Source organism: Mesoplodon mirus (assembly GCF_964341445.2).
Source record: "Mesoplodon mirus genome assembly, chromosome: 12".
NCBI lineage: Eukaryota > Metazoa > Chordata > Mammalia > Artiodactyla > Ziphiidae > Mesoplodon > Mesoplodon mirus.
The window spans coordinates 39,174,174-39,198,153 of NC_138988.1; the positions used below are offsets into that span (position 1 = coordinate 39,174,174).

Sequence of the window (23,980 nt, forward strand, 5' to 3'; positions counted from 1 at the left end):
CACCATCAGGGCCCCACCGAGGCCAAGGCACCGGAGCCCCGCCTCCTCCGTTCGGCCCGCCCCGGAGCTGCTCCCGCCGGAAGTGCGTCACCAGCTCTGCGTTCAGGCACCCGCGGCCGTAACTGGAAGTGGAAACAAAACAAGCAGCTGAGGCGGTGGTGGCGGCGCCGGGACGGGGGAGGGGCGCGCCGGAACCGGAACCGACTTGACGCCGGAACCGGAATCGAGAGCGGGTTGCCAGGGCCCGAAGAGGGCTGGCTGCAGCGGCCTCGCTCGGTGAGTGGGGCTGGCCGCTGCTCGCCTGTCTCGCCGGAGCGGGGAGGCCGAGACGCGGGCCTGCGGCGACCTGTTCAAGGTCACGGGCCGTACCAGTCTCCACCCCTCGAGCCCTGCGGCGTGCCGGGCCCACTGATGCAGGCGGGGCGGTTACACTAAAGCCTGTGGCCGGCCTGCCGTCTCGGAGAGGGTTGGCGGCGAGCGAGGGCGGCTTCCTGGAGGAGGTGGTGGCGGGCCCAGGGTTCGGAGGCTGGAGCTGGGTCGCAGCCCGGCCGGGGCGCTGGTCTGTGGTCAGTAACCCCGCGCGGCCGTATTAGGCCACCTTGGGTCTCTCGGCAGCCCCTTTCCCTCCTCAACGTCCCAGGAGGAGAGGGTAGGGACGCGACCTTCAGCTGGGGCCTGGGAGCAAAGAGGCGGCAGATGTCCACCCCTCGATTCTGGACCTGTCGTCACTGAAGATCCAGCCCACCAGTCCCACATCTGACCCGTAGAAGAATCCCCCCGTCCCCCGCCAAACCTCCGCTACCCACACCCACACACTCACACTCTGGGGAACACAGACTAGTCACTGTCTGTTCTACTACTGTCTCAGGCCATGCTTGAGGCGGCCAGGGGTCCTGGATCCATGGTTCGTTCATCCCCACCCTTATCTCAATTTTGAGAACTTTATTTTGGATGGAGAAACAGCCCAGAATCCACTGATGGGTCTGTGGGAAACTGGCTAAGAGCTGATGAGGGGGTGGACATGGGAAGGAGGGGGATAATGTCTGTTTCAGTCTCAGACTGCATGCCCACCCTGAGGCAGAGATGCTGCTGAAAGGGAAATGTGACATCTGAATACCCTTTTCACCTTAGCTTCTGCAGGCTCCTCTTTGCATAGGAGAACGGCTGGAGAGAGGAATCTCTCCAGATATAAGGAAACAAAAACAAAAACAAAAACCAAGCAGTGCACAGAAGCAGGTTCAGAGGAGGGTGGGACCTGGCAGGTGGCAGGTGGGGCTCCTTAACCTCAAGATGATGTCTGGGTAGTGGTAGCACCTGGGCTGGGCCTGTTTTCAGCCACAGAGCCTGGCCCTCCTGCTGTTTAATTGTCTGTCTCCTCCTTTCCTGCCTTCCTCCTACTTCTCGGGTGGTGACTAAGCAGCCAGTGAGAGTGAAGGAAAAGTGAACACCCTGCCCAGTGCGCCAGCCCTGTGGGCTGGAGCTATGGCTCCTCTCCAGATTGGAGGAGCCTGGTCCCAGGCCATGGCTGCCTTGACCTGACACCTCCTCAGTGAGGCTTCTCTCTTTGTGGGTCTGTATGGCAGGCATCTAGGAGGCTCAGCCAGAAGTGGTTGCTTCTACTTGCATTATTTATTCCCCCTTAGGAATAGTCTGAAAGTATCCAGGGCCACATCAGGTAGTAGAGAGATATTGCTCCATAGGCTTAGAAGTGTCCCAGGTTGCTGAGCCCTGGGTGTAACCAAGGAGCAAATTTGGGGCTTTGGTAGTGATCACTTGTCCCCTTCTCGTTAGGCTGTCACTTCCTTGCTGGAGAATTTGTCCACAAAGAGTTGCCAAGATAGCTGGGCCAGGAAGAAAGCGCCGTAGCCCTGACCCAGACACCGTTGCCGACCCCGGGGCACTCTGGCTGTCACCCAAGCGGCTCAAGATGTCTGGTGGGGCCAGCACCACAGGTCCAAGGAGAGGGCCCCCAGGACTGGAGGAGGCCACCAGTAAGAAGAAGCAGAAGGATCGAGCAAACCAGGAGAGCAAGGATGGAGATCCTAGGAGAGGTGGTAGTGGCATTCCTGGAGTGTTTGTGGCCTTCCCCTCCTCCCTTCCTGTTGAGCATACAGATTGGGGATTGGGAGATGACGTTTTTGCTGTTCCTTCCATCCTGGTCTGATGCTGAGAGAAGGACCAATGGCAGGCTGGGTAGAGCCTCAGTTTTGAAGTTGGGGTACTTGGCTGAAGTCCTAAAGATGGTGTTTGGTGGGATGTTAGAGTCTTGGAGGCTGCCTGTCCATCATCCTTTCCCTGTTCTTTCCTTTGTTGTCAGGGTCAGCATTCACTTCTCGGGAGGAGCCAACCAAAGAGGGTGAGTAATGAATAAGCCTTTTGGATGATAGAGTGCTAGGGGAGAGGAGGGGGCACTGGGGATATAGCCCTTATCTAGAGCAGTTGCATTAGGGCTGGGTGTCTGGTACCTGCTTACCCCCATCAAAATTTCATGGAGGGCTTCCCTGGTGGTGCAGTGGTTGAGAGTCCGCCTGCCGATGCAGGGGACACGGGTTCGTGCCCCGGTCCGGGAAGATCCCACGTGCTGCGGAGCGGCTGGGCCCGTGAGCCATGGCCTCTGAGCCTGCGCGTCCAGAGCCTGTGCTCCGCAGCGGGAGAGGCCACAACAGTGAGAGGCCCGTGTACTGCAATGAAAAAAAATAATTTCATGGAGACCTTCACAATCTTTTTGACACTCCCTTTGTAGAGTTGTTGCTCGATTGGAGGCAGAGTGCTGATGAGGTGCTTGTCAAGCTGCGTGTGGGAGCCGGTCCCCTGCGGCTGGAGGAGGTAGATGCTGCTTTCACAGACACAGACTGTGTGGTGCGGCTTCCAGGTATGTCCATCTGCTTTGAGCCCAGCAGTATACTTGAATCCTTTGATATCCCCTACCCCAGCTCACTCCTCCCACTCTGTTGCCAGGTGGTCGGCAGTGGGGTGGTGTTTTCTATGCTGAGATAGAAAGTTCTTGCACCAAAGTGCAGGCTCGCAAAGGCGGCCTCCTGCAGCTGTCACTGCCCAAGAAGGTACCTCTGCTCACGTGGCCCTCTCTCCTGGTAAGTTCCAGAGCAGAGTAGGGTAGGGATACTCAGTGTAGTTAACAGGGCCTGACTGCTGTATCTTTGGCAGAAGAAACCTCTTGGGACCCAGGAGTTGGTGCCAGGGCTGCGGTGCCAGGAGAATGGGCAGGAGCCGTCTCCTGTTGCCCTGGAGCCAAGCCCTGAGCCCCGCCGGGCTAAGCAGGAGGCCCGGAACCAGAAGCGGGCCCAGGGCCGTGGTGAGGTAGGCGCAGGGGCTGGCCCTGGGGCCCAGGCAGGGCCCAGCGCCAAGAGGGCTGTGCATCTCCACAGAGGGCCAGAGGGGGAAGGGTCCAGAGATGGCCCTGGACCCCGGGGTGATGCCCCCCAATTCCTGGCTGAGCCGGCCACCCAGGTGAGAGTGGGATGCCTGCTTGGGAGTTGGGAGGTGAGGAGGAAGGGTGTGGACTGCAGTGGGGGGCCGCCTGCGAGACCCAGGGCTGATCCTGCCCACAATCTCGCCATGAACAGGCTGAGGCTGAGGAACAGCTCCGTGTACCACCACTGAACCCCCAGACCTGCCTCCTGGGCTCAGAGGAGAATCTAGCACTTTTGACAGGAAAGAAAGCAGTAGCCCCCAGGAATGACCCAGTGTCCCCAGTCACGGCCCGGAGCAGAGACCCTGAGAAAGATGATCGTTCCAAAGAGGAGATGGCAGTGGCAGCAGACGCTGCAGCCTTGGTGGATGGTAAAGGTGGGGCTGGGGGTGGGCCGGCAGAGCTCTAGTTTGGGTTGCAAGGTTGGTGGGTGGGTAGGAAGTAGAGTAGGAACAGGCTGGAACCTGTCCTGGGTGGTGCTGAGATGTGGTCTCAACGTAGAGCCCAAGTCCATGGTGAACCTGGCATTTGTCAAGAATGACTCGTATGAGAAGGGGCCGGACTCAGTGGTGGTGCACGTGTACGTGAAGGAAATCTGCAGGGACACATCTCGAGTGCTCTTCCGCGAGCAGGACTTCACGCTTATCTTCCAGACCAGGTGGGTGGGTGGGCAGACACACAGGGCAGACAGTGTGCTTTAGGCAGGACAGTGCGTCTCATGTTCTTTCTCCTGCCTCTTCTCCTGCCCTCTGCCCCTGCTCTGCCTCTACAGGGACGGAAACTTCCTGAGACTGCACCCGGGCTGTGGGCCCCACACCATCTTCCGTTGGCAGGTGAAGCTCAGGTGGGTGGTGCCCGGCCGCGCCACTGTGCCTGTCCCACCCTGGGCTCCATCCCCCTGACCCATCTAGCCCTGCATCCCCTCCACCTAAGTTTCTGAGTTTAGCCTCTTCCTGCAGGAACCTGATTGAGCCAGAGCAGTGCACCTTCTGCTTCACAGCCTCTCGCATCGACATCTGCCTCCGTAAGCGGCAGAGTCAGCGCTGGGGGGGCCTGGAGGCCCCAGCTGCACGAGGTCTGCACACGAGCTCCCTTCATTGCCCAGTCCTCATGACCCAGAGCCCCACCCCGTGCCACATGCTGCTAACCACCAGCCCCACCATTCCCCCTTTTTAAGGTGCAGTGGGTGGTGCAAAGGTAGCCGTGCCGACAGGTCCAACCCCTCTGGATTCAACCCCACCGGGAGGTACCCCCCACCCTCTGACAGGCCAGGAGGAAGCCCGAGCTGTGGAGAAGGAGAAATCCAAGGCTCGATCTGAGGACACAGGCCTAGATGGTGTGGCAGCCCGCACCCCCATGGAGCATGTAGCCCCAAAGCCAGAGCCACACCTGGCATCGGTGAGAATCCTGGGTGGGGAGGGCCAAGGATGAAGGCTGGAGAGCCCAGGGCTGCTCTCTCATGCCGTCTTGCTCCCACAGCCCAAGCCCACATGTATGGTGCCTCCAATGCCCCACAGCCCGGTGAGTGGAGACAGCGTGGAGGAAGAGGAGGAGGAAGAGAAGAAGGTGTGTCTGCCAGGCTTCACTGGCCTTGTCAATCTAGGCAACACCTGTTTCATGAACAGCGTCATCCAGTCTCTATCCAATACTCGGGAGCTGCGGGACTTCTTCCACGGTGAGAATGGGGGCTTGGAGCCCCGGGGATGGGGGATATCTTCCCCTGCTCATACCTCTACTTGGTTGCTGTCCCTAGACCGCTCCTTTGAGGCCGAGATCAACTACAACAACCCACTGGGGACTGGTGGGCGTCTGGCCATCGGCTTTGCTGTGCTGCTCCGGGCACTGTGGAAGGGAACCCACCATGCCTTCCAGCCCTCCAAGTTGAAGGTGATCTGTGGCCACTCCTACCCTGGGCTGGAGAGGGTGGGAAGGGCCAGCCAGCTGGGTGCATGGTAGGTGCTGGGGCTCCACGCTCACATCTTGCCCCTGCTTCCAGGCCATTGTGGCGAGCAAGGCCAGCCAGTTCACAGGCTATGCACAGCACGATGCCCAGGAGTTCATGGCTTTCCTGCTGGATGGGCTGCACGAGGACTTGAACCGTATTCAGAATAAGCCCTACACGGAGACCGTGGACTCAGATGGGCGACCTGATGAGGTCAGAGTTGGGGGCAGAGGTGGACATGTCTCATGCACGTCCCAGTCCCCAGGTCTCCTCAGTTCTCACCACTCTGCTCCTCAGGTGGTAGCTGAGGAAGCCTGGCAGCGGCACAAGATGAGGAATGACTCTTTCATCGTGGACCTATTTCAGGGCCAGTACAAGTCGAAGCTGGTGTGCCCCGTGTGCGCAAAGGTGTGACGGACTCTCCTAGAAAGACACCCCAGCTTGTCCTAGCTAGCCTGGTCAGAATGGGGTCAGAGGCATGTGCATCTTTAGGTGTTGCAGGGCAAGATTTGGGCAAAGACGGTGAGGGGGAGGCCTTAGGCCCTGTGTGGGCTGCAGAGGTCAGGCTTGGTAAGCTTCCTGACTGAGTTAAAAGTGATGTTTGGGTGATGTAAGGTGGGGTGGGGATGGCTAAGATTGGAAAGGCACAAGGTGTGCAAGTGAGGGGCAAATGGTTAAAGCGGCCTGGCTGAGGAAGGCCTCAACTACCAGAAACAGGGATTGTTCTCTCCTGATGGTTCTCCTGGTCCATCTAGTGTTGTCAAGCCTGAGAATTTGCTGGTTGGCTGTGAGACCCTGAGAGCCATCCAAGGGCGTGGATTGGGCTCTCAGGGCACAAGCATCCTGCCCCCCACTCCCTCTGTGGCCACCCAGTGGCAACTGTACATTTGCAGGTTTCCATCACTTTTGACCCGTTCCTGTACCTGCCGGTGCCCTTGCCACAGAAGCAAAAGGTTCTCCCCATCTTCTATTTTGCCCGGGAGCCCCACAGCAAGCCCGTCAAGGTGAGAAGTAAGCCTGTATTGCTGGGCTTTTGCAGAGACCCTGGCCTACCTCCCACCATGGACTCTGTACTCTTGTCACCACAGTTTCTGGTGAGCATCAGCAAGGAGAACTCCAGTGCAAGTGAAGTGTTGGACTCCCTGTCTCAGAGTGTCCACGTGAAGCCTGAGAACCTGCGTCTGGCTGAGGTGTGTCTGTCTTTCCAAGGCTCTTACGCGCATGGACACGTGTCCGTGTTTGCAGCGTGCAGATACGTGTGTACGATCATTAGCATCTGTACGTGTACACACAAACTTGCATGTGACTGCACAGAGACAGGTGGGGTGCTATTGGTTGAGACATGGTTGAAACCAGGCATTTGGGCTATGTAACTGAGGTGTCCTCAGTTCCCAGCCATCATCTGGATTTATTTCCCCTTTTGTTGTTGGCCCTCAGCTGCTCTTCCTTCTTCAGACAAGGAGCTTGAGCTGCAGGACTAGCCATCCACCAGCTATAGACGTTCTCCATCCATTCTGCTTCTCCCTCCTGTTTTCCCAGATCTGTGTGCCGGTTTTCCCCAAAGGTTCCTAGCCTGCTGCCTGGTAGTGTCCTTTACCTCGGGGGTAGAGGTAGGGAGATGCCTCCTTGAATGTGGCCCCTTCATAGTAGCCGTGGTGCAGTCTCAGCAGGGCCCACTGGTTGGCAGCCGGGCAGAGGCCCTTGGTGTGGAGAGCTGGTATGGTTGATGACCTGCCCCAATCCTGGTCTTTTCACGCTCTGTGATGCACCAGGCTCCTTATTCCACTGGGCACTGAGGCTGGGGCCAGCAGAGGCATATACTTCTCGTGGGCTACAATCCCCAACCCTGCCCCCAGTGACCCAAGACCAAGGTCAGATCTTCTTCTTGTGCTCTGGGGCAGGGCCAGGGAAAGGGCTTGTCCTCACACAGGATCTGTGTGTTCTCTGTCCCCAGGTGGTTAAGAATCGCTTCCACCGTGTGTTTTTGCCCTCCCACTCGCTGGACACTGTGTCCCCCTCCGACACGCTCCTCTGCTTCGAGCTGCTGTCCCCGGAGTTGGCTAAGGAGCGGGTGGTGGTGCTAGAGGTGCAGCAGGTGAGCGGAGGCCGACCTGAGGGCACAGGGCCCTGATGGGGGACGTGGGCATTCCTGCCTGGCCTGGCCTCACTGAGGCAAATGACCCACCCTAGCGCCCCCAGGTGCCCAGCATCCCCATCTCCAAGTGTGCGGCCTGCCAGCGGAAGCAGCAGTCAGAGGATGAGAAGCTGAAGCGCTGTACCCGTTGCTACCGCGTGGGCTACTGCAACCAGTGAGGACTCCCGTGGTCTCCCCCCGTCCCTCCTCTCCACCTTCCACTTGCTGCCCTACCTCTTCTCCACATAAAGGCACATATATTTTAAGCCCTCTACCTGCCACCCCACTCTACCAGACCCTGGGGGAGGCGGGGCTGGCATACCCAGTTCCTTGGTCTAGCCCTAGTGTAGAGGTGGGGCTAAGGCCCTAGTCTTACCTCCTCCTTCTCTCCAGGCTCTGTCAGAAAACCCATTGGCCTGACCATAAGGGCCTCTGCCGCCCTGAGAACATTGGCTACCCCTTCCTGGTCAGTGTACCTGCCTCACGCCTCACTTATGCCCGTCTTGCTCAGCTGCTAGAGGGCTATGCCCGGTAAGTGCCCAGTGGTTGGATTAAGGTGGTGTAGGTGGGGGGTGGGGGTGGAGTGCAGAGGTGCCGGACACGTTGGTCTGGATTCTTACTTGCTTTTGCTGCCTGTTACCAGGTACTCTGTGAGCGTGTTCCAGCCACCCTTCCAGCCTGGCCGCATGGCCTTGGAGTCCCAGGGCCCTGGCTGCAACACACTGCTGTCCACTAGCTCCCTGGAGGCTGGGGACAATGACAGGGACCCTGTGCAGCCACCAGAGCTCCAGATGGTGACCCCTGTGGCTGAGGGGGACACAGGGGTTCCCCGGGCCTGGGCATCCCCTGATCGGGGCCCTGTGCCCAGCACCAGTGGATCTGAGATGCTGGCCAGTGGGCCCATTGAAGTTGGCTCCTTGCCTGCTGGTGAGAGGGTGTCCCGGCCTGAAGGTAAAAGTCTGGTGAAAGGCTCCGGAGCTGGGGTGGGGGAGGTTGGAGGAAGCTTGTTTAGGCTCTGGTAGACAGGAAAGCTCTGATTATCATGTTCTTTCACAGCTGCTGTGCCCGGGTACCAACACCCAAGTGAAGCCATGAATTCCCACACACCCCAGTTCTTTATCTATAGAATTGATGCATCCAACCGAGAGCAGCGGCTAGAGGACAAAGGTGTCTGAGGCCGTGGGAGGGACCCCTGGCATGGGTTGGGCTGGCTGCTCTCCACAGCTGCATGATTCTCTTCCCTGCCTGTTTCCAGGAGACACTCCACTAGAACTGGGTGATGACTGCAGCCTGGCTCTAGTCTGGCGGAACAATGAGCGCCTGCAGGAGTTTGTGTTGGTAGCCTCCAAGGAGCTGGAATGTGCTGAGGATCCAGGCTCTGCTGGTGAGGCTGCCCGTGCTGGCCACTTCACTCTGGACCAGTGTCTGAACCTCTTTACGCGGCCTGAGGTGCTGGCACCTGAGGAGGCTTGGTGAGGACAGGGCAGCAGGCAGGTAGTGGGGAAGAGTGGAGTGGAGGTCTGTTGGTCTTGACTCCGCCTCTGTCCCCTGTCAGGTACTGCCCGCAGTGCAAACAGCACCGCGAGGCCTCCAAGCAGCTGTTGCTGTGGCGCCTGCCGAATGTGCTCATCGTGCAGCTCAAGCGCTTCTCCTTTCGCAGTTTCATCTGGCGTGACAAGATCAATGACTTGGTGGAGTTCCCTGTTCGGTGAGCAGTGGGCCCTTGTGACTGTAGTCAGGGCATGGGGGCCAACGTTGGCATCCAGGGCACCTGTTGACTGTCTCACCTCTCTCTGGCTGGTACCACAGGAACCTGGACCTGAGCAAGTTCTGTATCGGTCAGAAAGAGGAGCAGCTGCCCAGCTATGACCTGTATGCTGTCATCAACCACTATGGAGGCATGATCGGTGGCCACTACACTGCCTGTGCGCGCCTGCCCAATGATCGCAGCAGCCAGCGCAGCGACGTGGGTGAGGGCACACGCAGCCAGCAGGATAGATGGTAGGGGTGTTGGTGCAGGGTATGTTCACACTCTTCCCACCTTGCCATAGGCTGGCGCTTGTTTGATGACAGCACGGTGACAACGGTAGACGAGAGCCAGGTCGTGACGCGTTATGCCTATGTACTCTTCTACCGCCGGCGGAACTCTCCTGTGGAGAGGCCCCCCCGGGCAGGTCACTCTGAACACCACCCAGACCTAGGCCCTGCAGCCGAGTCTGCTGCCAGCCAGGTGAGGCACGGGGAGGCTGCTCAGGCTAGTGGGGCCCAACTCACAGATGGGTGGGGGTAGGGCACAGCTTCCTCTCCTACAGCCCTAGGCCCCTGGAACCTTGGGATTTTTTTTTTTTTTTTTTTTTGTGGTATGTGGGCCTCTCACTGTTGTGGCCTCTCCTGTTGCGGAGCACAGGCTTCGGATGCGCAGGCTCAGCGGCCATGGCTCACGGGCCCAGCTCCGTGGCATGTGGGATCTTCCCGGTCCAGGGCACGAACCCGTGTCCCCTGCATCGGCAGGCGGACTCTCAACCACTGTGCCACCAGGGAAGCCCGAACCTTGGGATTTTTAAGAGTCACAGACAGGGTTCCCTTACATGAAAGCCTTAGCCAGAGCGATTCCCAGGCTGCAGGGACACTTACAGAGGTACACACACAGCAACACACTGCCATTGGTGTGTGCATAGGCTACGGGCCAAGTAGCTGCTCCAAATTTCACTGGGTACAGTGGTGTGAACAGACTGTACCTGACACCTCCCAACTTTCCCTCTGCACGCTCCCCACATGCTAGCCCACAGACCCTCACTTGTGATCGTCCCTGTGTTCTGATGTGCACTCAGGACAGGGCCTATCCAGCAGGCCATAGCCTAGTGTGGCCATCACCCGCTCTGAGGTGAGCTTTTGTCCCCACTGCCTTCGGGATCTTCTGTCTCTTACTGACATGGGATGCCATAGGCCTGGTTGGTGGGCACATCGCAACTCTTTTCTGGACTTGTCTCCTTGCTGTCCTCTCCTCCCTTGAGCCCGCTATGCTCAGACTCAGACAGTGATCAGGATCTGGATGTAGGTGGGAGGGAGCCAGGAGATGACTCTGGGGTTGGCAGCTCTGTCCTCCATGAGCCAGTCTCCTCTGTGGGAAGCCTGGGCTAAAAAACTGACCAGCTAACCCTCACCCCCACCCCAACCCAACCCCCGCGGGGAAGTTGCATGTCGATTGGGGAGCTTCTTGAGGCCAAAATGCTATCAAGATTCGCCCACTGTGGTGCTCTCCATCTAGACAACCCTGCGAATGGCCCACTTGGCTCCTGCCTGCCCACCTCTCTGCCGCTTCACCAGGGATGTAGGGGGTTAGCGCCGGTTACATTGGGCGGGACTGTCATGGCCAGGGGTCTTGGGGACACTGGGTCCCCCTACCCCCTCACCCCCCGCCCTGGGTGCTGATGGCCGTTTCCGCACACCGTAGGCTTCCCGGATTTGGCAGGAGCTGGAGGCCGAGGAGGAGCCGGTACCCGAGGGGCCTGCGCCCCTGGGTCCCTGGGGGCCCCAGGACTGGGTGGGCCCCCTGCCACGTGGCCCTACCACACCAGACGAGGGCTGTCTCCGATACTTTGTTCTGGGCACCGTGGCAGCTTTGGTGGCCCTCGTGCTCAACATGTTCTATCCTCTGGTATCCCAGAGTCCCTGGAGATGAGCTTGCCTGCAGGCAGCTGCTATGAGCTGGCCTACCTACCTGCCCACCAGGCCATGCCTGCCGCTGTGGTGGGGACCAACTCTGGGCTTGGGCCTCAGTGTGTGCATCTGAGGGGAGAGGGTGGGGACTGTGGCTCCTCCAGGGGCAGAGCATCCTAGGGTGGGTATCCCGTCCAGCTGTCTTGTCTGTTTGTCCTGCTGCTCCTACCCTTGGCCTGGGGCTTAGCCCTGCCCAAGCAGCTTCCTGTATTTAAAGTGTTAATAAAGTGAGACTGTTCAGGCCGATCTCGTCTCTCTGTCTCAACGCCGCTGCTGTCTGCGCCTGCCTTGGGGCCCTCCCTTGGGTGCCAGGGCTCCAAGCCAGCACCCCCGGGATGCCAGGCGGCATACTGGGCAGCCCCCAACCCCTGTCCTCATATTCTGTTGCAGGGACTAGGCCCTGGCCAGGCCCCCGACGTGGCCCCCACGCGGACAGCCCCTGAACGCTTCGCCCCCCCTGTGGACCGCCCAGCCCCCACCTACAGCAACATGGAGGAGGTCGATTAGCAGGTCCCTGGCTGGTGGGGGGACTGGGTTTGGGGGATCCCCCACAAAGGGCCAGCTCTTTGACGCTTCTTCTCTAACCTAGAGGACACTGGCTTCGTCAATGGGGAGTTGGGGGGGGTGTGATTTGAGGGTGGAAACCTCACTGGTTGGGACCTCTTGTCAACTTGACCCCCCAGCCAGTGGGCCTTGGCTTCTCCAGCCACGCCCAGTGCTGCGTGATTTGATTCTCAGTTGTACCTTCAATTCTTTCTGACTTGCATTATAAACATTATAATTTTATTCTAAAAATTGTAATTTTTTTTTTTTGCATTTCGGAAGTGATTGCTGCTGCTGTTTAAATATATTTTAAAAATAAATGACAAATAAGCAGACTTAGTCACTGTGATACATCAGGTGCTGTGACTACCTCCCCTTCCCAACGTGTGTGTGTGTGTGTGTGTGTGTCTGTCTGTCTGTCTGTCTGTCTGTCTGTCTCTCTCTCTCTCTCTCTCTCTCTCTCTCTCAGTGTGTTAAAGACCCTGGAAGTGCTCTGGTCTGAGGAGAGATGATGAGGTTCCAGTTCAGGCCCTTTGAGTCTTGAAGCCCCCACTGCCATCAGCTCTTTGGGGCCTGACCCCTGCCCTTTGATCCCACTGGTTCTGGGTCCCACATGGAGGCAGCTATGGTTGGTAACATTGTTGGTACCTCACACCTAAGGGGTGGAGTGTACCCCATGAAGCTCCAGAAGCTGACAGCATGGGGTAAAAGGTGCAGGCATTGGAGCAGCCTGGGGCTGACAATCAGACAGCAGGTCAGGAAGGACTTTTTGGGGAACAGGAAGTACTTGGGGGTGGAGAGAAGTCTCTTTTCTATTCTCAGGTCTTTCTTTGCTGTAGTTTGAAAACCACCTGGATCCCTTGGGAGAACAGAGCAGGAAAAAAACTGCTTTGGGAAAGGAGACCCTGCTCCAAAAGGACAGGAAGAGAGGACCAGAGCTAATCTTAGCTGGCTTCCTGTGGGAGGGAGGGTGCGGGGTCCTGCCAGGCCATTTCTTCCCTTGATTCCCTGAAACTTTGGCTTCTGGCAGCTGCCCCAGGCTGTTTACCCACAGTGGGTTTGCAGGCTTGTCCCAGCAGGCTTGCCTTGTGTACACATACCGCAAGGGCAAGTCTTGTGAGGAGCCTCCATGCCTCTCTTCATGGATAATGCTGCCTCCTCTTCTCTTCAGCTGCTTGAGGTTAGGACTGGGCATCTCCAGCTGGGGGGAGATGGGGAGCAAAGGTACTCCTGAGGCAGGTGTTCAGGTAAGCCAGAAAGAGTGTAAGGCAGGCAGGGGTGGGGCAGGATTCCGGCAGGTCCATTCTGCCCCCAAGCCTGAGGGGTCAGTATTACAAAAAGCTCAGCATGTGGGCCCTGCTAGTACTCCTTGGCTGGAGTTAGGGAGTTAAGGGTGATGGAGAGCAGAAGGAGCTCCTGGAGAAAGCTAGCCTTGTGACCAGTGTTGGTTTCTTCTATTGGGACAACAGCACAAAGGCCACGTGGGGTTGCTGGCCATGGAGAGGGGCCTGGACTGCTGGCTGTGAGGCCCTGCGGTAATGGAATTGCCAAGCTGGGTGTTGGTGCTGGCACACTGCTGGAGGGGCTGCTAGGCATGGGCTGCATCAGGATCGTGCTGGGGCTTCACTGTGTGCAGCCCCAATTGTCTGGCCACTGGTGATCTGCATGTGCTGGATGCACTACTCAAGGGGCTCTGTCCACCTCTGACCATAGCCCTGCTGCTGCTGAGCCTGCCACATTACCCTTCTGGGCCATTTGCACAAGGCTGCCATGGCCCTCAGCACTGTGGCCACTGCTGCTTCTGTGCATCAGCCTGTGCCACAGGGACTTGTCCATAGGTCTGGCTACTGGACCCTGCCTCTTCCCATGCCGCAGCTGGGCCTTGCTGGCTGCTCCCTGGCTTTTCTCCTCGTTCATTGTTTTCTTGATTTTCCTTGAAGCCAGAGGCTTATGCGAGCAAGCCAGTCCCCTGGGCATGCACCCATCCAACTTGATGGTTCTGCTCTGTGCAAGTCAAAGGGCTCCAGAGGACTGGCTAGCCTGCCACTGCTACTTGTGGCATTCTTGGTAGGGGCAACTGCCTCATCCTGTGACATGGAGCCACAGGTCAGCACTATGAGGGAACCAGGAAAGAGGGTACAGGCCCTGACCCCACTGAGGGGGCCATCACTAGACCTGCAGGACTTAGTGTTGGTGGTCATGGTGCTGTAATGAGTCTTTGGGTGGCATCAGGTACTCTGCTCATCTTAGGCATCTTTGTGGTGAGCTAGACACCTGCAGCTGTGGACTCAGCACAGGGCTGGCGTGGCTACGGTTCTGCTTCTTAGTGCCTGTCTGTGGCACCACTGCACTGCAACTCCTGCTTAATGCCTGCTCCTGGCCTTGGCTGGGCTGGGCATCAGGCTGGGGCCAAGGCGCCATGGGGAGCCAAGACACAGGACTGGCTCTGGATACTGATGTGGAGTGTGGCACTGGGCAGAACCTGGCATGTGGTCATCATGTGGGGCCCAGAAATGGACTTGCTCATTAGTAGGATATAGTAACAAACAAGGATACACTATGGATACAGACTGCAGTCAGGATCCTGCCCAGTGCTTGAAGGTCTGGTAGTATCAGTGATGACAAGGCCTCTAAGAGCCTGAGTTCCCATCCCAAATTTGGGCATCTCCTCATCATGTCACCACCAGCAGCTCCAGTTCCATAAAGAAAACAGGTTGTATGTTCAGTTTCAGCCTAATAATTCTCAGCAGGTCCTGGAAGTCCAATGAGAGACTGGGGAGACCCCCGAGAACATCATCATGATTATTCTACCTCCTCTGTCCCACCCTATCCCAACTTCAATAAAATATCCTGTCAAACACCTGCATGTGGATTTCAAGGTCTAATCTGCTTGTGGTTTTCCTGACATATGCATGCGTTGGTAAGTGGGGTAAGTATAACAGGAGACTTTTTTTGGCCACACCACGTGGCTTGTGGGATCTTAGTTCCCTGACCAGGGATTGAACCCAGGCCCTCAGCAGTGAGAGCGCACAGTCCTAACCACTGGACAACCAGGGAATTCCCAGACAGGAGAGTTTAAACCAAATCATCACAGAACTTAAGCGAGGCCCTTCCTGGCCAGGTGTGTGTCCAGGTGGGTGCTCAAAAATGCCAGACTTTTGGGGCCCATCGATAGGCCATTTCAGACATTCTCTGTGCTCGAGTCTTGACAGAATTTCCCGGGCTTCATTTTGTTCAAATGTTTCCGTGACAACTCCAAAGCTTTGACGTCAGAAACGCGATAGGGACTCACATTTGTTCCCAAGAACAGAATTGGGATGGTCCCGAGGTTTCCAGGGCTGAAGGAGAAAAGTCGAAGAGCAAAGGGCCATGCTCATGTTTGCCTCCTGCCTTGGTGCTGAACACCTTCCCTCCAGGTCCGCGGCAAAACATCCCCTGAAGAGCCGTCGCCACGACCCCTTCTAGTGACCTGGAGCACAAAGACGGAAGTGAAGCGCCTTGAAAGGCAGGAAAGGCCGCCCTCTGCCCTTTCAATGGCGCTGACAACCCTGGAGAGCCCCGCCCCCTCCCGCCAAGAAAGGACACCATTGGCTCTCCCTGACGGCGTCGCTCTCCTATTGGCCAGTGAGCTAATGCCAATGTGCAGATTGGCCCCAAAGTTTTCTTTCGGTTTCCGGCGTCCCAGCAATGGCAGCTCTGGACTCCCTGTCGCTCTTCACCGGCCTCGGCCTGAGCGAACACAAGGCCCGCGAGACGCTCAAGAACACGGCTCTGAGCGCGCAGCTGCGCGAGGCGGCGACCCAGGTGCGAACCCAAGTCCCTGGTCCTGGCTGCCGACTGTTCCCCAACGCAGCGCCAGGCCGGGTCCTGACCCCAACCAACCTACCTTGTCTTGTTCAGGCCTTTCTTACTGGGCATGGGGCTTATCTCCTGACTCCTCTGACCTCAGGCGCAACAAACAATGGGCTGCACCATCGACAAGGCTACCGGGACCCTGCTCTATGGCTTGGCCTCCCGACTCCGGGATCCGCGGCGTCTCTCTTTCCTCGTGAGCTACATAGCCAATAGGAAGATCCATACGGAGACCCAGCTGAGCGGTGAGACCCCTGCCTGTCCTGCCGCTTCCACCTCCAACTCCTCCTCTCAGCCAAGATCCCTATCTGCCCATTCTGCGAAGTCCCTCAGCGTCTCTCTGCATTACTAGTTCTGCATTCCTCTCTAAACCCAGGCCCTGGCACTGAGGGATGGAGAGGGCCACCTCTGGTGAGACTGACTAGAGAACTGTAGGTCTGAGGGAGAGTTTCCCTCAGAGCACATGCTTCTTTCCTGTGACCTCAGGGCTTCTCTAGGGGTGCAAGACTTAATTTCCCAGGAGGCCAAACTAATTGGGGTTTCATGGATCGGATTAGGGCTCTGTCTTCCTACTTCTTGGAGCTGAGGTGCCACAAATTAATTGGCTCTCTTTTTTCAGCTGCCCTTGAGTATGTGCGGAGTCATCCCCTGGACCCCATCAACACCATGGTCTTTGAGCAAGAATGCGGTGTGGGCGTTGTGGTGACCCCAGAGCAGATTGAGGAGGCTGTGAGTCTTTCCCCAGGCATCGGTTGCCTCCTTAGTACTGACCCTGAAAAGGGGTGGCTCAGCCTTTCCAACCAGGAAGACCCAGGGTGAGGGTGTGGGTTCTTAGAGCATTTCTGAAGGACACTTTCCTGAACCACATGGTTTGGCTTTCTGTAGGTGGAGGCTGCCATAAATCGCCACCGACCTCAGCTCCTAGTAGAGCGTTACCATTTCAATATGGGGCTGCTGATGGGTGAGCAGGGCCTGGGGCAGGGGACTATGTTATTCTCTCTAGTCATGCCTTCTCTTCTGCATGGGTGAGAGGGAGGTGGGAAGAGGAATAGGAACATCTTTTTTTTTTTTTTTTTTTTTGCTGTACGCGGGCCTCTCACTGTTGTGGCCTCTCCCGTTGCGGAGCACAGGCTCCGGACGCACAGGCCCAGCGGCCATGGCTCACGGGCCCAGCCGCTCCGCGGCATATGGGATCCTCCCAGACCGGGGCACGAACCCGTATCCCCTGCATCGGCAGGCGGACTCTCAACCACTGCGCCACCAGGGAGGCCCGGAATAGGAACATCTTAAAAGTGGTCTGGCTATGGTTTTTGAGGTCAGCCAGGTTCTTTTCTTGGGAAAGAGGGTGGGCAATGTCCTGCTTTGCCTTTCTGCAGCTCCCTCTGCCCATATTTCTAGGAGAGGCTCGGGCCGCGCTCAAGTGGGCAGATGGCAAAATGATCAAGCACGAAGTAGACATGCAGGTGGGTGCCTCCTTGATCTGAAGCAGGCAAAGACCCTGCCAGAGACAGTGTCTAGAGTCCACTGAGGGATAAATGGTGGTGGGAGGGGAGGAAAGCCTATTCCTATTCTGATGGTGGATAGTAAAGCTTGGGGTAGAGGGAGCAGCACCCGGTTGGACAGTGAAAGACTTGGGCCTCTGGGTTCTCCCTAATTTGGGGTGAGTTGCTTTACTCTGAACCTCAGTTTCCTCATCTTGTAAATAAGGGTGATGTGGCCTTCATCTCAGCGTGCTGGCAGAGAATCACAAGAGGGTGATGGTTGAAGTAGATGGCATATCTTGATGCTGGGCCCACAGTTCCTTTCTGTAAATGGCTGTTTTTGTTACCTGAGCCTAGGACCCTCAGGAGGGAAAAAGCATTTGAGGCTGCAGAACCATGTGAGGAGCAGAGGTGGGATGGGCTGGGTAGGTTTTTCAAGGTGGTGCCAGTAGACAGAACCAAGAAGCCCTTAGCTAGATGGGTGGGGGGGGGGTCAGTCATGGGCTCCTGTCCCAGCTCTGACTCTGGTCTCTGCTCAGGTCCTCCACCTCCTGGGTCCCAAGACAGAGACTGATCTGGAGAAGAAGCCCAAGGTGGGACTGAGCATGGTCTTGGGTCCTGGGGATGAGGTGGGGTAGGGTGAAACTTCAGGCTGGGGAAGGGAGTATCTGACCCCAGTGATCCCGAGACCTTGACCCAACTTTTGAACTTCTCCCAGGTGGCAAAGTCTCGGCCAGAAGAAACAGACCGAAGGACAGCAAAGGATGTGGTGGAGAATGGTGAGAGGCTTGAGGCTCCTGTCACATTCAACTCCCTGATTTCTGGGTTTTCCACCTGATGGGTCATTATAGCCCAGATTCCTCAGGCCGTTGGCTTAGTCAACACTCTGTCTTCTGCTGCAAGACTGGAATTTCTGGTGTTTCCTTTACCCAGAAACTAGTCAGAGGAGGCCTGAGAAGTCTGGCTCTGTATCTCTTGTCTCTGGGGTTGGGGAAAGAGGGGACTGCTTGGTTCTATTCTGGTTGCAGGATATGGGTAGTATCGACAGGCACCTCCCTGAGCTGGATGTGGTAGCTGTATCCAGAGAGTAAGTTTTCCTTGGTCGGTTCTCTGCAGGTGAGGCTGTTGTTCAGACCCTGTCTCTGATGGAGCAGCTCCGAGGCGAGGCGCTTAAGTTCCACAAGCCTGGTGAGCAGGCAGGTTGAAACTCTGTGGAGGGCTGGATCTTTTTTTTAATTTTATTGAAGTATAATTGATTTGTAATGTTGTGTTTAATTTCTGCTGTACAGTAAAATGACTCAGTTATACATATATATATTCTTTTCCATTATGGTTTATCACAGGATACTGAATATAGTTCCCTGTGCTATACAGTAGGAACTTGTCGTTTATTCATCCTATATATAATAGTTTACATCTGCTAATCCCAAACTCCCAGTACTTTTCTCCCTTATCCCTCCTCCCCACGTTGGCAACCACAAGTCTGTTCTCTATGTCAGTGAGTCTGTCTGTTTTGTAGATATGTTCGTTTATGTCGTATTTTAGATTCCACCTATAAGTAATATCATATTGTATTTGTCTTTCTGACTTACTTTGCGTAGTATGATAATCTCTAGGTCCATCCATGATGCTGCAAATGGCATTATTTCATTCTTTTTAATGGCTAAGTAATATTCCATTGTATATATGTTCCACATCTTTATCCATTCATCTAATGGTGGACATTTAGGTTGTTTCCATGTCTTGGCTATTATAAATAGTGCTGCTGTGAAGGTAGTGGTGCATGTATCTTTTTGAATTATAGTTTTGTCTGGGTATATGCCCATTAGTGGGATTGCTAGATCACATGGCAACTCTATTTTTAGTTTTTTGAGGAAACTCCATACTGTTTTCTGTATGGCTTCACCAATTTACATTCCCACCAACAGTGTAAGAGGGTTTCCTTTTCTTGTGGAGGGCTGGATCTTAATAGCAATTCCTGTAGTCAGGTCCCTGGGATAGGGAGCGCTGGGCTGCAGCCTGGTATCATCAGGCTTGTTCTGGCCCTGGCAGGTGAGAACTACAAGACCTCGGGCTATGTGACCACTCCACATACCATGGATCTACTGAAGCAGCACCTGGAGATCACTGGAGGACAGGTGTGTGGGAATATTGGCAGGCTAGCTAGTGCCATCATCACTTGCCTGGGGCTGCCTCCATACTACCCCACCTTACCTATCACCATGGCCTCCCTGGGAAGGGTCATCCTTTCAGGTCATCAGTTCTGACCTGATTCCTCTGCTCCCATTCCTCTTATCTCAGGTACGTACCCGGTTCCCGCCAGAACCCAATGGAATACTGCACATTGGACATGCCAAAGCCATCAACTTCAACTTTGGCTATGCCAAGGTGAGTGTGTCTGGGGACTTGGCAAGCAGGGTAACTGCTTGCTGCTCCCATGACTAGGTACCAGAGAGGTATCCCTACTTTTCCTGCTGCTCCCATAAAGTGTCCCAGAGCAGACAGAGGCCTTGGAGGGGATACCTAGAAATGTGTGATAGATACCTAGGAATCCACCTAATTGGGCTCATTGAGGAAAAACTCTTGGTGAGGGACATTTGGGGAAATTCCCAGTGCAACCTCTTGGGCTTAGGAAGAGGCTATGCTGTGTCCCACGTTAGTATGAGATACCTTGTTTAGGGCATTTAGATATAGGAAGGTGAGTGAAAGATATTTTCAATTCTGACGTGGGAGAGCTCTGAGAATGTCCCAGTTTGATGAGATGGATTGTAGGAGCTGATGATGTGGGAGCTCACAGATACTGCAACTCTCCTAGGCCAACAATGGGATCTGTTTCCTGCGCTTTGATGACACCAACCCTGAGAAGGAGGAAGCAAAGTTCTTCACTGCCATCTGCGACATGGTGGCCTGGCTGGGTATGGGTTGGGGAAGGCCTGGGCAAAACTGCTTATCAGTGGGCCTCTCCCTGGGCCATGGCCTGCCATTGGGTGTCCCTGATTGGTTGCTAATACCTTCTCATTCTGCCCCAGGTTACACACCTTACAAGGTGACATATGCCTCCAACTATTTTGACCAGCTGTATGCGTGGGCCGAGGAGCTCATCCGCAGGTGAGGCCAGGGCCATTACGTGGAGCCAGGCAGACTGACCAGGGCACATCCATGCTGGGCATTCACACCCCTTTCTCATAGGGGTCAGGCCTATGTGTGCCACCAGCGAGGAGAGGAGCTCAAAGGCCACAACCCACTGCCCTCACCCTGGAGAGACCGTCCCACAGAGGAGTCCCTGCTGCTCTTCAAGGTGGGGCTCTGGGGTTGCAATTGGGTCTAGGTGGGCCAAGATACTGAGAATGAGATTCCCTTGTGCTGAGTGGCAGCCTGAGCCCTTGCTCCCTCAGGCAATGCGCAAGGGCAAGTTTGCAGAGGGTGAGGCAACTCTGCGGATGAAGCTGGTGATGGAGGATGGCAAGATGGACCCTGTGGCCTATCGAGTCAAGTATACACCGCACCACCGCACAGGGGACACCTGGTGGGTGTGAGCTTGGGGTGGGGTTGCGGAGTTGTAGAGTGGTGGGTGGGCCATGGGTAGGGCAGAGTGGGGCCGGATGGTGGGGCCCACTGCCTATGCCCTGCAGGTGCATCTACCCAACCTATGACTACACACACTGCCTCTGTGACTCCATCGAGCATATCACCCACTCACTCTGCACCAAGGAATTCCAGGCCCGGTGAGGGAGCCTCGGGCCCGTGGGGAGGGGAGGGCCAGTGATTCCAGCAGCCCTTCCTGCCGGTCTCTCCCTGGTTGGAGGTGGCCAGTCCTGACTCTGCCCTCCCACCCCAGACGCTCTTCCTACTTCTGGCTGTGCAATGCACTGGACGTCTATTGTCCTGTGCAGTGGGAGTATGGCCGCCTCAATCTGCACTATGCTGTCGTCTCTAAGAGGAAGATCCTCCAGCTTGTGGCAGCTGGCGCTGTGCGGTAGGTGTGGCTTTTTGACTAATGAAGGTTGGTGGTACTAGTAGCATGTGCTGCCAAAGGTCTTCTCACCACCATCTCGCCCACAGGGACTGGGATGACCCACGGCTCTTCACGCTCACAGCCTTACGTCGGCGGGGCTTCCCTCCTGAGGCCATCAACAACTTCTGTGCTCGGGTATAGCTGAGTGGGCTGAGTGGGCAGGTGGGGGCTGAGCACAGTAGTATGTGGTTGTGGCTGTCACTGATGCTGTCCTTTCCTGCTAGGTGGGAGTGACAGTGGCACAGACCACGATGGAACCACATCTGCTAGAAGCCTGTGTGCGTGATGTGCTGAATGACACAGCCCCTCGGGCCATGGCTGTGCTGGAGCCATTACAGGTGGTCATCACCAATTTTCCTGCTGCCAAGGTAAGTCTCCTTCAGAGTGTGCGTGTGTGTGTGTGTTGGGGGTTGCACCTGGGTTTGGGTGTGGGAATCCCAGTGCCTAGTGTGACTCAGACACTTATCTCCTACTATAGTCCTTGGACATTCAGGTACCCAGCTTCCCAGCTGATGAGACCAAGGGCTTCCATCAGATTCCCTTTGGACCCATTGTCTTCATTGAAAGGACTGACTTCAAAGAGGTGAATGGGGGTGGTGAAGGGTCCTGTTTGTTCCTGAGCCCAGTCCTGAGGGCCCTTCATCTCTTCTTCTATCAGTCCACCTACTCCCTGCTTCAGTCAAACCAATCCTTGCCAGACATAGGGGTGGGAGAAGCCTCTTGTACCTGCCTGACCCTTGCAGCCTCTTGTGTCCACCCCACTTCCTACCTCTAGGAGCCAGAGCCAGGCTATAAGCGCCTGGCATGGGGCCAGCCCGTGGGCCTGAGGCATACAGGCTACATCATCGAGCTGCAGCATGTTGTCAAGGTGAGAGCCAGCTGCAGCCTTCCTACCACAGTGCCTGCTGGGGTGAGGATCTGGGTGCAGCTTGCAGTCCTGGTAGTGGTGTCCAAGTCTGATTGCAGGCCCCTTGACTTCCAGGGCCCCAGTGGCTGTGTGGAAAGCCTTGAGGTGACCTGCAGACGGGCAGATGCCGGAGAAAAGCCCAAGGCATTTATTCACTGGGTATCACAGCCTCTGACGTGTGAGATTCGCCTCTACGAGCGACTGTGAGTGAACAGAGCTGGTGTTGGGGCAGGTACAAGATGGGCATTGCTTGCTGTGGCTGCCCAGCTGGAGTCTGACCTTCACTCTGGCTGCAGATTTCAGCACAAGAACCCTGAGGATCCTGCTGAGGTGCCTGGTGGATTCTTAAATGACTTGAACCCGGTAGGCTCATGGGGTATGGGGTGAGGGTGATGGGCCTTTCTGGCTGGATGGCCACCTGAGTTCTCTGCCCACAGGCATCACTACAAGTAGTCGAGGCAGCATTAGTGGACTGTTCTGTGGCCCTGGCAAAGCCCTTCGACAAGTTCCAGTTTGAGCGGCTTGGTTACTTTTCTGTGGACCCAGACAGCCGCCAGGGACAGGTGCTTGAATTTACCTTTCTGCAACAATGATGGTGGTGTCTGCCATTCTCTGTGCCAAGCACTTTGCTGACATTTTCCTTACTTAATCTTCACCACCTGAGGTGGGGTTCATGTTCTACCGATGAGGAAGCAGGCTCAGAGGTTAAGTCCGTGCATAAAATTTTGTATGAACCCTTCCTTTCTTATTCCTCAAGGTAGGGGGCAGGCATAGGGATTGTTATAATTCTTATAAAATGGAGACCCAGAGCCATCCAGTCCTTTAGCCAAAGTCAAAAAGTTATCGATAACTAGAGTTTCTTGGCCCTCAGCTCCTCTGGGATGAAGTGAGGGTTGGAGTGGGGTGTCTGGTGAGACCCACTTAGGCCTTCTGGCCTGGTTCTGGCTTGGTGGTCATTCCTCTCCCTCTGCCCTCCAGCTTGTCTTCAACCGGACCGTCACACTGAAGGAGGACCCAGGAAAAGTGTAAACTGGAAGTCCTGTGGACCTGCCTCATCCTTCTGGAGGCGAGGGGTACCCAGACTCCATGTCAATAAAGAACAGCTAAATCCCCCTGGGGTCTGTGTTATCTCTCTCTGGTCTCCTAGCACCCAAGGGCCTTAGAGTCATGCTGGGGGAGGGGGAAGGTACACTACACACAGAGCAGTAGTGACAGCTTTGAAACCACTGGTGCAGTTCTTGATGCTCGAGGGCTGAGGCCTGGGCCTGATTCGTTATCTTCTGCACCTGGTCTGAGGGAATGGTGGGTCTTGGGATGCTGCTCCACTGTTAGGAGCCCTGTGTCAGAGGAACCTGGAAGGTTTGTGTCTGCCTGCATGCCTAGGCAGATGGAGAGGCCTGGCTCCTAGTCCAGTCATTAAAAAATAATTATTGAGTACCTACTATGTGCCAGGCACAGTGAGATGAAGACCTGTGTGGTGGCCTTCTAAGTCCACCACCTAGTTGGGGAGACAGAGGGTGACCAGGTATTGTGCAGATGTCTCCTTGGGGCCTGTGTGAGGCTGGAGGTTTCTGACCCAGCCTGGTCCTCTGAAGACTACTCTCAGAAGTGACTCCTGAGGGGAACACCAGAGGACTAGGAGTTTGCCAGGGAAGGATGAACAAGTGCAAAGGTCCAAAGGCATTTTAAAGAAACAGTATGATAGTCTATGTTCCTCTGGGGCAGTGTGGGCTACTGGTGAAGCCCGCGTGTGCCTGCAGCTTTAACACCCTCCACATTTTCCCTGTATACAAACACCAGGCTACCGAGGCCCGCTTTAAGGTGGACTGGACTGCGGAAGGCTGAATTAGGATGACAGCAGATAGAGGGTGAGGGGTTGGTCCCAGATGCTAGGGACTCCTGGAGGAGAGTGACCCGGGGCTTCCCAGGTGGGGTGCGGCTGGAAGCGCCGGGCCT

The 23,980-nt window shown here is 56.1% G+C and overlaps 2 protein-coding genes across 7 annotated transcripts; both read left to right on the top strand.

Annotated features, from left to right (window-relative positions):
- The first annotated feature begins 120 nt into the window (after positions 1-120).
- Positions 121-12,108, top strand: USP19 (ubiquitin specific peptidase 19). 6 transcript variants are annotated; one of them, XM_082638817.1, is made up of 27 exons: positions 121-276; positions 1,792-2,054; positions 2,318-2,356; positions 2,744-2,872; positions 2,959-3,092; positions 3,166-3,468; positions 3,585-3,801; positions 3,932-4,088; positions 4,203-4,274; positions 4,390-4,505; positions 4,608-4,828; positions 4,910-5,105; positions 5,184-5,317; positions 5,427-5,585; positions 5,670-5,780; positions 6,266-6,376; positions 6,461-6,562; positions 7,327-7,467; positions 7,563-7,681; positions 7,900-8,037; positions 8,150-8,457; positions 8,563-8,673; positions 8,762-8,978; positions 9,062-9,214; positions 9,316-9,476; positions 9,558-9,736; positions 11,617-12,108. In XM_082638817.1, exons 2-27 carry the CDS (start codon positions 1,928-1,930, stop codon positions 11,731-11,733), a joined length of 3,972 nt encoding a protein of 1,323 aa, XP_082494943.1. In that variant the 5' UTR covers positions 121-276; positions 1,792-1,927; the 3' UTR covers positions 11,734-12,108. The 6 variants fall into 6 exon arrangements, with proteins under 6 accessions (XP_082494943.1, XP_082494944.1, XP_082494940.1 ...); XM_082638818.1 differs by having other exon boundaries at positions 4,614-4,828; XM_082638814.1 differs by lacking the exon at positions 11,617-12,108 and adding an exon at positions 10,961-11,470 and having other exon boundaries at positions 121-566.
- Positions 12,109-15,420: 3,312 nt separating this feature from the next.
- On the top strand, positions 15,421-23,141 carry QARS1 (glutaminyl-tRNA synthetase 1). The gene is made up of 24 exons (XM_082639817.1): positions 15,421-15,573; positions 15,719-15,866; positions 16,241-16,350; positions 16,507-16,582; positions 17,020-17,084; positions 17,642-17,695; positions 17,821-17,881; positions 18,219-18,290; positions 19,155-19,240; positions 19,404-19,490; positions 19,918-20,017; positions 20,132-20,210; positions 20,292-20,400; positions 20,498-20,628; positions 20,735-20,827; positions 20,941-21,078; positions 21,165-21,252; positions 21,342-21,485; positions 21,596-21,700; positions 21,893-21,985; positions 22,100-22,227; positions 22,321-22,387; positions 22,462-22,587; positions 23,003-23,141. The coding sequence occupies exons 1-24, from the start codon at positions 15,457-15,459 to the stop codon at positions 23,051-23,053; spliced, it is 2,328 nt and encodes a 775-aa protein (XP_082495943.1). The 5' UTR covers positions 15,421-15,456; the 3' UTR covers positions 23,054-23,141.
- The last annotated feature ends 839 nt before the right edge of the window (positions 23,142-23,980 follow it).

Bases quoted from the DNA above. Each gene is read 5' to 3' on its own strand.
- USP19 (XM_082638814.1), top strand. From the start codon at position 1,928: ATGTCTGGTGGGGCCAGCACCACAGGTCCAAGGAGAGGGCCCCCAGGA. The intron at 6,377-6,460 runs GTGAGAAGTAAG...TTGTCACCACAG, and splicing joins CCCACAGCAAGCCCGTCAAG to TTTCTGGTGAGCATCAGCAA. The intron at 9,737-10,960 runs GTGAGGCACGGG...CGCACACCGTAG, and splicing joins CCGAGTCTGCTGCCAGCCAG to GCTTCCCGGATTTGGCAGGA.
- QARS1 (XM_082639817.1), top strand. From the start codon at position 15,457: ATGGCAGCTCTGGACTCCCTGTCGCTCTTCACCGGCCTCGGCCTGAGC. The intron at 20,018-20,131 runs GTATGGGTTGGG...ATTCTGCCCCAG, and splicing joins CGACATGGTGGCCTGGCTGG to GTTACACACCTTACAAGGTG. The intron at 20,828-20,940 runs GTGAGGGAGCCT...CTCCCACCCCAG, and splicing joins ACCAAGGAATTCCAGGCCCG to ACGCTCTTCCTACTTCTGGC.